Source organism: Dipodomys merriami, unplaced genomic scaffold (assembly GCF_024711535.1).
Source record: "Dipodomys merriami isolate MVZ:Mamm:240054 unplaced genomic scaffold, mDipMer1.0.p SCAF_25, whole genome shotgun sequence".
NCBI lineage: Eukaryota > Metazoa > Chordata > Mammalia > Rodentia > Heteromyidae > Dipodomys > Dipodomys merriami.
In genome coordinates this window covers 19851433-19868638 of record NW_027203937.1, presented here as the reverse complement: position 1 = coordinate 19868638, position 17206 = coordinate 19851433, and the positions used below count along the sequence as shown (strand labels likewise).

The following is a 17206-nucleotide window of genomic DNA, read 5'->3' as shown; positions in this document are numbered from 1 at the left end:
TCAAGGAGGAATGTTTTCTGAAATGCCAGATTCCTTTCTGAGTTTTGTTATTGCTGGTGTTGGGGTGTTCCAGGCTGGTATGTTGGAGCTTTTAGTTTTCTTTCTCTATACGGATGTACTGTTGTGTATATGGAATTTGTTACATGATGTAGCCTAGCTATAAGTTGTAAATTAAACATTTTAAATCCACTTACACTATTTTTATACAGACTGAAAGCTGGAAGTTTAATCATCTTTTTTGTAAATAAATCTCTATCTTTAAAGTTATAGCCAAGATGTGCAATTTACACCTGACTTGTTTCTAATAAAAAATTTCCCTTACTATCACAAAGGTTTTGAATTCATTTTTGTAAATGTTTTAAATATTGAACTCTACTTCCTGTTGAGTCTGATTGCTAATTTCCATTCTTCATTGAATTATTTATGTATAAAATATTTTTAATCTTGTATTTGCAACCCAATTATGTAATGGTTTATGTCTGTTTAGCAGATATGTCTTCATTTAGGTTTTAGACTTATTTTATTTTCCTGATCTATATTGTGAAAAATTGTTTTAAAATCATGTAATCTCAATCTCAGGGAGTTTTGTTGTTGTTTTAATTTTTTTGATTAAAAATCACACACTGGAATCTTTTTCATGTCATATCTGGTAAAAAGCCATTAACCAACTTTCAGATGCTGACATATTTAACATTTATAAAAGAATATGTCTGTCAGAGATACTGGGATTGACTGTGAAGAATCCTAACAAAGACTCTGAGCCACAGTTGTTTATAGAGTATCTTCTACTCTGAAAATGCAAATTGTACTGGGCAGTGATGGATCACACCTGTAATCTTAGCTACACAGGAGCTGAGATCTGAGGATTGTGGTCTGAACCAGCCCAGGCAGGAAAGTCTGTGAGTCTCTTGTCTCCAATTAACCACCAGTAAATTGGAAATGGAACTGTGGCTTAAAGTGGTAGAGCACTAGAGCAAAAGAGCTCAGGGATAGCACCAGGCCCTATAAAAGCCCCATGATAGACAAAAAAGAAAAAGAAAGGAAAATACAAATTGCAACCTAGGCAGCTGATTTCTCCCAGCTTATCTTTGCCTTAGATGCATACAAAGTCTTATGGTTCTCAGGCTTGTTTTCCTCTTACACAGAAAATCTAAGATACACTATAACCATTCAATACAGATAAGTGTTACATGCCATTGCTCCAATGTGGAATTAAGGGGAAAAAATAACCAGTAGAATGATGAAAGAGGTAACATTTTTTGAGATATGTTTACTCACTAACTGACACGTTGAGTTGAAAGTACTCTGTACAAACAAAGCTGAAAGAGAGAGAGAGAGAGAGAGAGAGAGAGAGAGAGAGAGAGAGAGAGAGAGAGAGAGAGAGAGAGAGAGAGAGACCCAAATTTAGAAACATCATTACTTAAGTTTGGACAAGAGATCTGATTAGTACATACTGTATTTGGAAATATCACATATTACCATTATACAATTATTATGTGTTAATAAAAAAGAGAAGATCATGGAGAAAGAACACAGGAGTATGTAGATAGTAACAATTCCTGGCAGATGTGGATACGTTTGATCCTTGCTGTATCTCTTCAGGTAGCTGCTTCTCATAAGCCGTAAAGAATAAATCACACTCACAAGTTCTAACACAAAATCTTTTCATATTACATATTATTCCAGTAAACACTTTTGGGTGAATAAAGAATGAGCTGTGTTATTCTTTATAAGCAAATACTGGAAAAACAAATCTAGAAATATGCTATACTGAAGAGTTATTACTACCCCACTCAAAATACCCTGAACTTTTTTTTTTTAACAAGTGCAGTTAAAGAATGACAAGAATCCTTTCTGATAAGGAATAAAGACAGAAAAGCACCTCAGTGAGAATTTCCTGAGCTACATGGCTTTCTGTAAATGATGTAAAGCAGAAGCTGAGTGATATTCACCTCTGCCTTTTGAATTTCTCTTTTTTTATTGCAGCATTTTTTATTAATAAGATTTTTTAATGTGAAAATACCGTACAGAGGGGTTACAATTACATGAGCAAGGTAATGAGTACATTTCTTATCAAGCATTGTTGCCTCCTCCTTTGTTTCTCCTTACTATCCCTTCTCATCACTCCCCCTCCATGAGTACATTTCTTTTTTATTTTATTTTATTTTATTTTTTATTTTTTTATTGTGAAAATACCATACAGAGGAGTTACAATTACATGGGCAAGATAACGAATACATTTCTTTTTTTTTTTTTATGAGTACATTTCTTATCAAGCATTGTTGCCTCCTCCTTTGTTTTGAATTTCTCTTAATTGAAATTTGTTTTCCCTACACTTACACACATCAGTACTTTGGTTAAGTGGTGCCAGGCTACAGAGGTTTATAGGAAATCTTACCTGGAGATTATGAAGAGTGTTGGAGACATATACAAATTGCAGTGAAATATCAAATGTTTAAGTGTTCTCAATTTATGTGGAAATTATATATGTAGGCAGGTACTAGTGTCTCACCCCTGAAATTCTATCTACTCAGGAGGCTACAATCTGAGGATCACAGTTCAAAACCATCCTGGGAAGAAAAGTCTGTGGGACTCTTATCTTCAATTAATCAGCAAAAAGCTGGAATTAGAGCTGCCCTTCATGTGGTAGATGGCTAGCCTTGAACAAAAATGCTCAGGGACAGAGGCTAGGTTCTGAGATCAAGCCCCAGGACTGGCGCAAAATATGTACACATATAGAAATCAAATAATTGAATTAAAAACAATCAGTTGATAATATTCCTTGTATTTTTCAAATACATTTGATAAACTAGTCTTCTATGCATAGAGAAAGAGAAGAATAAAACATGTTTTTGCTGCAAATATGAGCAAAATTAAAATATGACAACTAGAGGTAGGCAGGATGACAAAACAGTCTTGGTTTCTGACATTCATGTCCAGTTGCTGCTGTCCCACCAGGCACCCTGTTCTTTATGAAGACTGATTCCTTGGCTGTAATTCTTGGCTAGTTGCTCAAGATTAAGATGATAGTAATTGAAAAAGTACCTGTCTATTTCCTGAGTGTCTTTTATTCTAAGAAACCTGAAACATTTAGGACCAAATGCTCTGTTAGTTACATTGTTGGGAAGGTACTAGTTCCCTGTACTCAAATGTACAAGAAGCAGCACAGAGACTTCTTATCTGAGAATTAAATAGAATAGTGGTCCTAAGTCCACAGTAGATCAGCACACTTAGAAGACTGTCCAGTTCTTGTAGCATATAGAATATTCTCTTACAGAAGAATTGCCCTTTTGCTGGCTCAGAAGGTGAACTTTCTGTGTCCTGCTTTTGTTTATTAATCATGTCTGGGAGAAGAGCACTTCCCATCTCTCTGAATTGTCTCTGCAACAGCAAAGACCCCTGTCTTAGAAAAGCTGGTCAGATGTGGCTATCACTTCACTAAATTGGGGAAGGACCAATGATGGTCAGCCGTACCTAGAGGCCTAGTCATTTCTCTCCTCTCCAAAAGACTTATTTTGAGGATCCTCTCATTCTCTGGTTTCACACAAATTAATTTCTTGGTACCTCAAACAAGTTTTGTGATGTTTCAATTCCATATTGGATTCTAGTTATCTTATCCCTCCTATGTGTCAGAACTCCAAGGCTGAGAGGTAAACAATTCTGTGCTAATATAATTCTTCCTCCTAGCTTCTCCTATCCCCCACCCTCTCTCTTTCAACTTACCCCTGGCCTTAGATGATGAGCAGTATGTTTAAGAAAAGACATGATTGATACAGAATTCTTACTACTTAGATTTCCCCCTCCCATAAACTTCAAAATAAACTGCTTACAAGCTTTGCTGTAACTATATTCAGCATTTTATTTAGTTAAGGTAGAAGCAAGTCTAAGGTGCTAAAAAATATAAAAACTTTTCATCATTTATTTGTTTTCTGTGTATTTTTGTCATTATAATAGGGGAATATTGTTTTCAAAGAAAGCTAAATACATAAAAGGATGTGAGTTCCAATTCAATTTCATAAAAGATCACTTGGCCTTCTAAGGATTAGACGAACTGGTTTTTCTTATGGCACCTGCCTCATGAGAGAATAAATAAGTAAGAAGAGAATAGTTTCCCATATTCCTTGCAAAGTAACCAACTTTCTCATTAATGATGGAGAAAGGAAGTGGTTGGTAAAGTGGAATGGAGTGTAAGGTCTCACCGAGAGGCTTCTATTCTCTCAATGTGTCTTCTTTCACTTGCTTTACATACTATCAGCTTTCAAAATCAGGTCTGTGGTTAAAATCAGCATCTCCCTCCCTCTCTACCAGGTGGCCTTGATTTTCCTTCACTTCCCCTTAGTAGTTTCCTTAGGCCTTGTCTTTGCATCTATAGACTAATTTGAAATTGGAATGTCATAGAATTATCTTTTTTGCTGTTCTTTTTAATGTACTTATAATGTACTATGTGATTTTTTTTGTTTCTTTGTATGTTCTTCCCCCATGGTACAACCTCTGTTGATACTGTATTTGATTCCAGTGTCCTGCATCTTGTATGTACATTTTTTCTAATTTGGGGAGGGGAAGGGAAATAACAAAATGCTGAAGATCTTTATTAGCCATACAACGGACAAGGGTCTCATATCTAAAATATACTTGGAACTCAAAAAAATTAAATCCCCCAACAACAAATCCTCAAAGAAACAACTGCCCAATAAATAAGTGGGCTAAAGACTTAAAGAGAAACTTCTCTGAAGAAGAAAGAAGGATGGCCAATAGACACATGAAGAAATGCTCAACATCCCTAGCCATAAAAGAAGCAAATCAAAACAACGTTGAGATACCACCTCACTCCAGTTAGAATGGCAAAAATCAAGAACTCTAACAACCACAGATGCTGGAGGGGATGTGGACAGAAGGGAACCTTACTTCATTGTTGGTGGGAATGTAAACTTGTTCAACCACTTTGGAAAGCAGTATGGAGGTTCCTCAAAAGACTTCACATAGATCTCCCCTATGATCCAGCAATCCCACTTTTGGGCATTTACCCAAATGTTTACAAACAAGACCACACTAAAGCTACCAGCACAACTATGTTTATTGCAGCCTTATTTACCATAGCTAAGATATGGAACCAACCCAGATGCCCCTCAGTAGATGAATGGATCAAGAAAATGTGGTATATATACACAATGGAATTCTATGCCTCCATCAGAAAGAATGACATTGCCCCATTTGTTAGGAAATGGAAAGACTTGGAAAAAATTATATTAAGTGAAGTAAGCCAGGCCCAAAGAAACACAGGTCCCATGGTTTCCCTTATTTGCAATATCTAGTATAGGTATGAGTCAAGCGGAAAAGGTCAGATAATGTGATGTTAGGAACCCTTAGATATGTATTTTAATGTTTTTTTTCTTTCATGCATGTGTTTCTAATGCATTTATAAGATTATTTCTTTGTTGCTTTGTATGTCCCTCCCCCACAGTATAACCCCTGCTTTCACTATATTTGATGTCAGTATAACTTGTGGAGGAGATGGGGAAAAACAAGTTGTTTGAGGATTCATGTGGACCTGTTGCAACAATGAGAAGTACAAATTGTCATGTCAAAAACGAGCTTTACAATGTCGGTGGGGGGGGAGGGGGAGAAGGATTCGGTGGGGGGGAGGGGGGAGACTGGGAAGGGAGGTGAAGGGTAAACAAAGGAGGAGGCTGCAATGCTTGGTAAGAAATGTATGCATTATCCTGCCCATGTAATTGTAACCCCTCTGTACAGTATGTTCACAAATAAAATAAAATAAAATATTTTTAAAAAAACAAACAAAATGCTGAAATAAGGATACTGGATGACCCATTGTAACAATGAGATGTACAAGACAATATGTTGAAAATGAACTTAACAATTTTGTGGGGGTGTGAGGGGGGAGGGAGGGAGGGAGTTGGGGAGGTGGGAAGGAAAGGGATGGTAGGGGAATAATAAAGGAGGGTGTAACAATGCTCGATAGGAAATGGACTCATTACCTTGCTCATGTAACTGTAACCCCTCTGTACAGTATCTTTACTGAGGAAGAGCATATCTTATTATAAACCATTAAATAGCCTAATTATTTTCTACTTGAAGTATTTAAATTATGTTATTCAATTCAACCTAAAATAATTCATTCCAGAAAACACATTTCTCTCCCCACTGTAGCTATGGATGCTTTTGGGAAAGTGGCTTCCTAATACTTAAAATCTCCATTAAAAATAGCTTCTTTCTCCACACCTATCACTTCTCCACAGTGGAGTTTTCCTCAGTAGAGTTTTGCACACAGAGAAAATCTCTCTATATTGTGTATATGCTCAATTGCTATGAAGTTTCCAGGACAATTTTCCTAGACTGCACAGGTTACCTCCTTCTAAAATATATTTTCATCTTGCACTAAGTGTAAACTTATTCTGAGATTTTCAAAATTAGGCTGAGGGATTCAGGACTGTATTTATTCCTGTTCTATTAAAGAAAGTATATAAAGAAAAATTAGTCTAACAGAATGTAAAATAAACTATCTTCTATATCTGATGTATGCTGATTATCCCAGGCAGATCAGAGCTGAAAATCTGAGGATATAATTTGTGACATTTCGCCCACCCTGTTGGAGAATGTTATTATCCTAAGAAAGGAAGAGAAAGAGAAATCATAGCTCCCAGTACAATGTCCTCCCTCAAGTCTGTGAGCCAGAAATCTCACATGGTTTTTCATGAAAGAGGATTGAGTGAAGATGTTAGAAAGAAAACAAACAGAAATGAACCTGGTCATTGTTTGACGTCAGAAACTACCAGTTCCCTACATTATTATATATATTCATACACGTTCGTTGTTAAATCCTAAATTTGACAGTCCATAGGATTTCACTCAGTGAAACAGAAACAACTCATGAATGTTTGATCATGACTGTGGTGGGGTAAACTAGGGATTTTAAGCAATGATAATTAGAACAAAAAGAACTATTTTCATAGTCAGATGGTCTCACAAACACAAGGAAACAAAATTTTACTTCATATATTATCTCTGTGCCTGATCTGATTTGAATATGAAGTGAGCTAACTTGCATAAATAATTTTTTATTGTGAAAATACCATACAGAGGAGTTACAATTACATGGGCAAGATAATGAGTACATTTCTTATCAAGCATTGTTGCCTCATCCTTTGTTTCCCCTTCCCATCCCTTCCCATCTCTCTCCCCACCCCATCTCCTCCCTCCAAAAGTTGTAAAGTTCGTTTTTTGACATAATGTCTTGTACATCTCATTGTTGCAATGGGTCTACCTGTATCCATATTTAAATGATTTGTTTTTTTTCCCTTCCCCTTCACAAATTATACTGACATCAAATACAGTGAAAGCAAGAGTTATACCATGAGGGAGGGACATAAATAATTTAGAGTAGAACTAGCCACCTATATAGATACAGTGCAATTGCTTATTGTATTAGTAAAACTCATTATTGCTGAAAATAATTCTGAGCTCCTAGTCTTCTGTAATCTTTAACTACTCACTCAATTACCTCCAATATATACTCTTCTGTGAACGTCCACAGTATTTGCAACATTAACTATCTATTTTGAACTCCTGGTTTGTGCTGTAACATCTGCGTTTTCATTTCCTGGCATCATTAACGTTTCCGCAAGTGCTATTTTTTTCCAAGAATATGCTATATTTGATGATGGTCATAATGACCCGTGATCGGTGGCCACAATCACCAAACCGGAAAGTCATATTTTGATGCGTTGAAACATGCGGACGATGGCTCGGCGGATCTCCTTTGTCTTGGCGCTGTAGATGAGCGGGTTGAGCACAGGAGGCACGAAGAGGTACACGTTGGACATGAGGACATGGACGTAGCGGGGAGCATGCTTCCCGAAGCGGTGCACCGTGGAGACCCCAATCATTGGCACATAAAACGCAAGCACAGCCAAGATATGTGATACGCACGTGTTGAGAGCTTTGAGACGTTCTTCATGGGAAGCAATGGCCAGGACTGAACGCAGAATGAGCACATAGGAGAGGAAGATAAACAACAAGTCCATGCCGAAGGTAGATACAAGAACGAAGAGTCCATAGATGCTGTTGATGGTGATGTCTGCACAGGCGAGCTTCATCATATCGGGGTGCAGACAGTAGGAGTGGGAGAGAACATTGGATCTGCAGATGGGCAGCCTCTTAATGAGGAAAGGAAGAGGGAAGAGGGTGATGAAGCTCCGAGCTGTCACAGCAAAACCTGTCCCGGCAATGAGTTCATTGGTGAGCACAGTGGCATAGCGCAAGGGATTACAAATGGCCACATAGCGATCGAAGCTCATGGCCAGCAGTATCCCCGACTCCATCATGGAGAAGGAGTGAATGAGAAACATCTGGATCAGACAGGCATCAAAAGCAATGCTGTGAGCATTGAGACAGAAGGTCCTGAGTACAGTGGGCAGCGTGGCTAGGGACATGGCTACGTCGCTAAGAGACAGCATGGACAGGAAGTAGTACATGGGGGCGTGGAGGCTGGGCTCTCTGCGTACAGCCTGCAGGATCACTGTGTTTCCCCCGAGGGCCACAGCGTACATCACGCAGAGGGGCCCTGCCAGCCAGGAATGAAGGCTCTCCAGGCCAGGGATACCAGTCAGGAGGAAAAAAGCAGGGCGAGTGACATTGAAGAGCCCCATGATAAGAAGTCTCTGTGTCAGATCTTTTGCCTTGGAGAATTCTAAGAGTTGTACCAACACTGGAGGGGCAGGAAACCATGAATCAACCCATCCAAAAGATGATGGCTCCAAAATTAGAAACTGATCCAGGCATCCAATTTACTGGTGTGGGGATAAAGCAGGCAAATGTGTCTTTTCTTCATATTGTATTATGGCCAGACCGCAGGCTGGAATAATATTTCTCTCTGTTTTACAGAAGAGGGACATGCATACAATACATCAGAGATACCAACTAATTATGAGAAAAAAAAATCTTTCCTCCATATTATCTACATCTTTCATGCATTAGAAGCATAATGGAGTAGAAACATGTTAAGAATTCATCAATTGTTATGATACAAAGCAATCAGGAGATAGGGTCATCAGTATGTTTTGTATGTGCTTAAACATTTCAGGTTGATGCCTATAGTTAGTGAGATACAAATCAAGAGACAGTTTGAGCCATGATGAGTGCTTATTCATTAAGGAGAAACGGTGGGATGTGAATAGAGCTGGCTACCTCTGAGTATCACCTTTTACAGGCAGAGTGACTCTACAGAGAACTGTTCAAATACTTGCTCATGTAATGCTCACATATGTAGAAACTGAGGTTCAGTTGGATTAGCCTGACTTATAGCTTATGATGAATGGCAAAAAAGCTTCTGTAAAGATTTACAAACTGTCTTACCAGTGGAAGGGAAGACAAAAAGGAACACACACACACACACACACACACACACACACACACACACACACACACACACACACACACACACACACACACACACACGATGCATTTCTAAGCCAGGCACTGGTAGCTCATGCCTGTAATCCTAGCTACTCAGGAGGCTGAGATCTGAATATTGCAGTTGAAAGCCAGCCTGGGCAGAAAAGTCTGTGACACTCCTATCTCCATTAAACTCCAAACAAGATGAAAGTGGAGTCGTGGCTCCAGTGGTATAGTGCTAGTCTTGAGCAAAAGAAGCTCAGGGACAGTGGCCAGTCTTTGAGTGTTTTGATGTGTGTCTAAGATTCTTTATGGCTTTGATTTTTCTGTTTGCCAGTCCTGGGACTTGAACTCTGGGCCTGGGCTCTGTCCCTGAGCTTCTTTTGCTCTAGATGAGTGCTCTACCACTTAAATCATGGCTTTTTAGAGTATTTTATTGGAGAAAAAAGTCTCATGGACTTCTGTCCTGGCAGGCTTCCAACTACAATCCTCAGATCTCAGTCTGTAGCTAGGATTACATGTGTTAGCCACCAGAGCCCAGCTGTATTTGATTTTTTAATGTTTCTTTTAAATTTCTTAGAAATGAACATTTATGATGTTTTTTTGGGGGGGGCTGGTAGTATTCAGAAATAAGGTATGTATGCTTGTCTAAACACCATAGATTTAAATCTATATCAAAACTACCAAGAGATTAGCAGTAGATATTGGTGGCTTGTTTGAAATCACAACTACCTGATTTCTCCTATTGAAAAAAAAATCCTGGTGAATTTTATGGGCCTTGTAAGGTAAGAGCCAAAGTAGAACCCATGTAATTGACTTCTGTGGTTGGGAAATCATTTCTGAGTTCTAAGTCCTGCTTATAACTCCGTAAGTTTGCAGCAAGGTTAGTGAATCACAGAAACTTCGACCTTTGGATACTGGAAATTGAATATGGCGTGCCAGTGATCTAGAGAGGTAGGGTAAATAACTCAGGTCTACAGAATCTAATAGTAGCATTATCACAAGAATCTGAGGTCTGGGGCTGGGAAGGTGGCTCAGTGATAGAGTGCTTGCCTCGCATGCATGAGGCCCTGGGTTTGATTCCTTAGCACTACACAAGCAGAAAATGCTGGAAGTGGTGCTGTGGTTCAAGTGGTAGAGTGCTAGCCTTGAACTGAAGAGCTGAGGGACAGCGCCCAGGCCCAGAGTTCAGGCCCCATGACTGACCAGAAAAAAAAAGAAGAGTCTGAGGTCTTCCAACCCCAATCTTTCTACACTCACTCTACTAAGAAACTTGTTTCAGATGCCCTCCACCCAGGATTTCACACTTTATTTCTGCCTAATTTGACCCTAGTTTAACACTCTCCTGAGACAGGCTTTGCCCTCCCAATGTTTCTCAACTCACCAAAGTCAGGCAGGTGGAAGACACCCTCAAATTATTCTTCTGTCTGCTATAGTTGAATTCTTGACTTCCAGTTTATATCTCACTCTAAGCCCTGGGAGAGAGAAGTCTGAAAATTCTTCTGGGAGGTTATAGTCTCTCCAGGTCTTTTAATGACTCCTGAGGATAAATAATAATGCTCTTAGAGCTGAGAGACCAATTCTCTACCCCATATAAGATACTTTTTTCTCTTTTTTTTCCAAGAGATGGGCAAACACTCTAGGAGAAAAGCTCAATACTCAAAGAGATCCCAGCTTTATGCAATCAATAGTTATTTTAAACCCAGGAAATAATGTGCAATCTGAAAATAACTATTCTTAATCTTTTTCCTTTACATGTATTGAGTGGGTCACAGTTTTCTTGATCCCTCATAAAAACTCAGTTCCTTACACTTGTAGGTCACATCCTAATAATAGCAGTAATAAATAACATAATATCTTTTCATATGTAAATCAAATGCCCAGCGTTATGTAATGGTTGAACCATCCAGCATTTAGCCTTTTGTTTTCTCTTTTTTTTCTTTTTTTTTCTTTTGTTTTCTCTTAACCTAACTTGCTAACCATGGTGAAAATAAGAGATGGGGAAATAGAAGCCTCTAATTCTTCAGTGCCCAAAGTAACTACTATCATATTTAGTGTGGCTCTTAACTATTCAAGGAGGAATCTTTCTCTTTTTTTGATATAACAGATACTAATTAAAAATTTTTGTAGTGTTTATATCAAACTTTACTTTTTACAGTGTTTAGATAGACTGTCAGGCAAATACTCCATCACAGGGTCCCAATCACAATCAGTTAGTATAATTTTTATTATATATTTTATTGTAAAGATACTGTACAGAGGGGTTACAGTTAATATGAGCAAGGTAATGAGTCCATTTCCTATTGAGTAGTAGAATTTTTTATTAGCATCAATTAGCTGTACAAAGGAGTTCCATTTTCTGTTTATGTGTATATGCAATGCATTTTGATCAGTCGAAATCTTTACAAAAAGTTTTATCTCACGGGTTACATTGTGCTATTTTTCTGGGTTATGTTATGTTATTTATTTATGTGTGTATATAATGTGCTTCCTAGTAGCTTCTAACCATAATGTTGGAGGAACAAAGGCAGGTATGTGGGGCTTATTAAATTATAAAATTGAGGAAAAGTGCTAAAGAACCAAAACCTAAGCTTTTGAGGAGTGGACATGAATTTGGTAGTTCTAAGGTATAAAGAGTCAGGGGAAAGGTGGCAGCTATAACTGAGACTTATTGCCTTGAGACATGTGTTTTTGGAGCTTGTTCTGAGGTCATTAGGAGAGCATAGTAGGATTGAATCTGGAAATGCTGGAAAGCTGCAAGGCTCTGCAGTTCTTCTGGTATTAATCACTTCAGTGAAGACATGCTGATAGAGTAACATAGCAACAGAAGCAAAGAGAACCATACAAGTCCCTCCTTCATGACCTTTATTTTTAGAATACTATGATTTGGGACCTGGATGCCAAATGAGAAATGCAGTTCAAAATGCTCATCACATAATGTATAGAAGATGGAACTAAAACTGAGTGACAATGGAACCTACACAAAATTTAGAATAAATGTAATGCTGAAAATCGTTTAAATGGATTTTTGAAATCTGTTTCAGTAGGTGGCAATAGAGCTGGGGGTTCACAACAGCCTGAAGCTACTCTTACTTACCGACGGGAGTGAAATGTAAGGTTTCCAAGGCTGTAACAAAGGCAAGCCCAACCAGGAGAAGCTGGAGTCGTAGAGGAGATGTGATCCGTGCTAGAGATCATTCCCCAGGTGAACCAGTCAATGGGAGAAACTATTTCTGTGAATGCTTCCCACAAGTTGCACTTGTCTGTAGGGGTAGCTGATTTAGGAAACTAGAATTTTCTTCAAATAATGATGGGATCTTGGTTATATGGAGAACAGCCATTGGATGGTGAAGATTGGATTTTGAAAAGAAGCAGGGTTCATCTTGTTTTTATTGTTTCATTAGCATCATTGGATAAGTGATTACCCATTGGTTTTTATCTTCATACTATGCAAAGTGTCAACTCACTGTAGAGCATGAGCTTGTGTTCTGAGTAAAGATTCTGAGGGGTAACAAGCTCTCCCTCCAGGCTAGACAATCAGATTTCCCTGGAATTTACTAAATCCTACTTACATGCCTAGATTTTACTCACTCAAGTAGGATGTGTGGCTTTCTTTGCAACTCTCTTTCTGTCTTGAAAGGAGCGGTCATACTGTCTTAAATGTGGCTGCATATATTTCTGTGGCCTCTGTTGGAAAGAAAGTTCTTCCAGGGACATATACAGTTCCTAGAAGGGGAGGAATGTTTGTTTGTTCAACGTAAGCTGCATCTAAGAAGACCTATTATTACCTTTAGTCATATGAAAAAGTATTCATGTGTCATATGCGTATAATGAATTCTACAATACATCCTAGCACACTTGATACAGAAGTAGCCCAGGTTTGGCTTAAGCTGGCCTATGAGATTATGTGTATTTGGTTCTTTGTTGTTGTTGTTTGTTTTTAATCATTATTTTAAATGTGGTTTAATATGTTCAGAAGAATGATTGCAATACCTCAGGGTTATATATTGGTTTTACACAAAGAAATCTATTTTTTTTACAGGAATTGCATCTGGCACCTAAATTCCACAAACTAACCCATACATAGATATGACATCTGAATTTGTGGGACACTTTGTTGATCTGCTAATAATAGCAATGTGAGTGTGTGCTAGAACAGAATATAGATTTTGGGAGAGGGTGAGTATATTTAAAATATTCTTGGATATGTCTTCAAGTATGTGTATGAGTCCATTAACTTAAAAATTATGTCAATATTTTAAATTAGCATTTATTATCAATAAAAACTTATAGAGATTATTGTGTGTGTTGAACTTTCAAAATATCTGGCTAGAGCATTGAGCAATTGTAAAAGTATATTTGTGTTTGTTGGAATGGGTATACATTTGAAAGAGGCATTGTGAATATTAGTAGGTAAATAAAAATGTATACATGGGATCCGTAGAGTAGCTGTGATGATATATGTTTGTGGGCATCATATGTAGTGTGCTTGTGATCCTGATCAAGGAAGGGTTGATATGCTACAAATGGTGACACTAAGAATGTGAATCTAAGCATGAGATTCTCCTGAGAGTAATTCTCCTGTTGCCCCACTGCTCCACTCAGTGGTGCCACCCTCCCAATTATTTCATCTTCCCTCCTCTCACTGTATGGAAATGAGTCTTGGGATTTGGGGTCATTTATAAATGTATGTCAAGGAGAATGTGCAAATGCCAGTCTGCTGGCTGGACCCACAGTACAATCAACCTGGCTGCAGGGAAGAGAGACCTCTTCCATGCGGTGAGTACTCCCTGGCTCCCATGGAACACTTGGTCCTCCTCAGGACTACATCCCAAATTCTAACATTCTTGCTGAAATTCCAAGCAAGTTCTAATCCTTGCATTTTACCCTCATATTTCATATGCCACAGAAATGTAATTCCTGGGAATAGTGTTGTGGGTACATGAATGCTGGTGCACTTGTTATATCTTGTATGTATATGCTTATAAGTAAGTGTTTGGAAGGATGTAAATGTGGAGGAACACTCTCTCTCTCTCTCTCTCTCTCTCTCTCTCTCTCTCTCTCTCTCTCTCTCTCTCTCTCTCTCTCTCTCTCTCTCTGTGTATGAAGCCATAAGTCTGCCAGTATTATATGGAGTAAGAGTATTATTTGTGACCTCGGGGCGTGTGTGATTATTTCTGTGTGTAAATACCACAGTGGGGTGAGAAGCAGTGTCTATGAATATCTAGACAGAAAATGTGTTGGTTTTTTCTGTCACTTTTGATGTGCTTTGTATATATGTGTATCACACGTGTTTTGACCTGCATTTTCCTGGTCTGACTTTTCTTCCCAGAATGGTTCTATTTAGAGAATTTGACCATACATCCTTCATTAACAGTGACAAAAATAGAAAAGACTTGTTTGGTGGGCTTTGTTTTTCCCCACACAGAATGAACTGAAGATTGATGAAATACTACCCTTCAGGACTATCTTAGTTTGCATAGCAGGGGTTTAAGGAGAATGAGATGATCTCACTTCTGAAAAACTCTGAGCATCTCTTGATGCTGGCAAGACTCTTCCCATTTCTTTAGGATTCAGAAGGAATCTGCAAAAGCAGAGTAGAAAATCACATCTGGAAAGGCTGGATCTTAAGTATGTAGATTTTAAACTTGGTTGGGAGAAAAATGTTTCTAGAGAGTCAGGGACAAGAATTCTACTGAGGAAAGGAGTGCTTTCTTGCTCAGTAGTGGGAGAGAAAAATCCAAGAAATAGATAAATGTCTTCCCATTGTCTATAAACTTTCAGGATGGTGTCTTCATCCACTCTTTGCCACCAATGAATTTCCCTGTGTTTACAAGGAGTTCTAGGAATAGAGTGGAAACTCTAAGAAAGGCAAAGGATGTGGAGAGTCAATATGCTGGAATGCTGAAGGAAAGCTTCAATTTTGAGCTATCAGGTATCATGGAAATATAGTTGTCAATATATTTTAGACCAAAAGAAAATCTTGATCTTTTTTCTACATTTTCAGCATCCCAACTCACTTTACTTAGAGTTAGGCTACTACTGTTTAAAGACAAAAACAACAAAAGATGATTTGGTAAACAAAGTATACACAAAAGAGCCAATGTAAGGAGAAAATTAAGATGCTACTCCCTTAAACAAAGAAGGCAGCTTTAAACAGGTGGGTTTCTAATTCTGCTCATTCTGTGACAAATGTCTTAGCACATAAGGAAAGTATTTTTCACTTAAAAGCACAGTGGTCAGGGCTGGGAAGGTGGCTCAGTGGTAGAGCGCTTGCCTTGCATGCCTGAGGCCCTGGGTTCGATTCCTCAGCACCACATAAGCAAAATGAAAAAAGCCGGAAGTGGCGCTATGGCTCAAGTGGTAGAGCGCTAGCCTTGAGCTGAAGAGCTGAGGGACAGCGCCCAGGCCCAGAGTTCAGGCCCCACGACCGGACCCAAAAAAAAAAAAAAAAAAAAAAGCACAGTGGTCAGTGGTCACCTTCTCCTGTTTCAGGAAGGAGCTGGGGAGGGGGGTGGGTAAGTGATCCAGGAGAATGTAAAAGATACAGTACAATGAAATGAGCTATAATAGAATATAATTTTAATATGATTGAATTCTGGAGCATAGAATCATGTTGGGGAAGCAGACATATAAGCAGATAAGTTACAAACTATCTTTCACTAACATCAGGAAATGTAGGGTTTTAAGCAATTTGGCTAAGGATTGCAGAAGGGTGAGAAGGTAGAGGTACATGGAGTATTTATGTATGAGATGATTTTGTATATACTTAATCGCCATAAGGGAAAGAGGCAGAAAGTGAATCAGGTTGAAGTGCCATACAATGGGCTAACAGAAGCTGTTTCAAAGGAGGTGTCAGAAAATGGGTTTTTGAAGTTAGAGGGTCTGTCTTTGGAGAAGAAAACACATTGACTTCTCACAAAAAATAAGGATATGCATAAATAAAGGCATACATAACTTTAAAACTTAGGGGATGGTAACGATTCTTTCTCTTCTTTTTTTTATTATCTCAGTAATTCATTATTCCCCTTGCTTTTTTGAGTCACCCACCTGTACGCCTATTTGGCTATAGAACTGACCAAAGATCCAAAGATTGCTCCCTCTGAAAGGGAAGAAAGGAGAAGATGAAACTAGTCTCATGTGTGAACATGTCATGAAAAACTAAGATGAAGGTGTTGATTGCCAAATAGATTAGAAGAGGATGGAGGAAATATAAAGATTCCAGAGCTACACAGACATGAGGATGACAAATTCAGGGGCTGGCTGTGGGATTGGCAGGCTGAGGTGAAGTCTGAATAAAGGATATCGAAGCTCTAGTTTTATGGCTTTAGATGGTCTACTGAAAAAATCCTCAAAGATACATATGGACAGGTCTCTCCTCCTTGCATGGACTGCCCTAATTTCTATTTTTCCTTCAACACTGTAAGAATTTTGCTTCTGGATTAGATGGGAACGTGAAGGGGTTTGTGGTGAGGATTTAAGCCCCTCACTCATGTTTTTTCTTACCTTTGACCTTATTCTCCAGTCATGCAATAGGCACACATTTGATGACAGAGTTTCCACTATGGCAAAGAAAATATGCTGGGCCCTGGCTGTATAGAAACAAGTGGAATCCATCTCCTTCCTCCAACAAATCAGAGTCTGAAAGGGGAGCCAGAAACACAGACACACGATTTCAATCTCTGAGCTTTTGTGGTGGAGACAGGATATCTGAAAGAAATCAAGTGAAGATCTTCCCCTGACGCACCCTCCTTGGGCTGACTCAACCCTTCTCTGTTTCTCCCTCCTGCCTGCC

At 38.6% G+C, this 17206-nt stretch overlaps 1 protein-coding gene across 2 annotated transcripts; it reads right to left on the bottom strand.

Annotated features, from left to right (window-relative positions):
• Nucleotides 1–3858: 3858 nt before the first annotated feature.
• On the bottom strand, nt 3859–8666 carry LOC138836234 (olfactory receptor 51I2). Of its 2 annotated transcripts, XM_070034726.1 has the most exons (2): nt 7750–8666; nt 3859–3883 (listed from the first exon to the last, which is right to left on the bottom strand). In XM_070034726.1, the coding sequence occupies exons 1-2, from the start codon at nt 8664–8666 to the stop codon at nt 3859–3861; spliced, it is 942 nt and encodes a 313-aa protein (XP_069890827.1). The 2 variants fall into 2 exon arrangements, with proteins under 2 accessions (XP_069890827.1, XP_069890828.1); XM_070034727.1 differs by lacking the exon at nt 3859–3883 and having other exon boundaries at nt 7728–8666.
• Nucleotides 8667–17206: the final 8540 nt, after the last annotated feature.

Excerpts from the sequence above, each read along its gene's own strand:
- LOC138836234 (XM_070034726.1), bottom strand. The coding sequence starts at position 8,666 with ATGGGGCTCTTCAATGTCACTCGCCCTGCTTTTTTCCTCCTGACTGGT. Across the intron at positions 3,884-7,749 it reads CGCCGAGCCATCGTCCGCAT|ACTTGCTTCTACCTTAACTA; the intron begins GTTTCAACGCAT and ends TTAGCACCTTAG.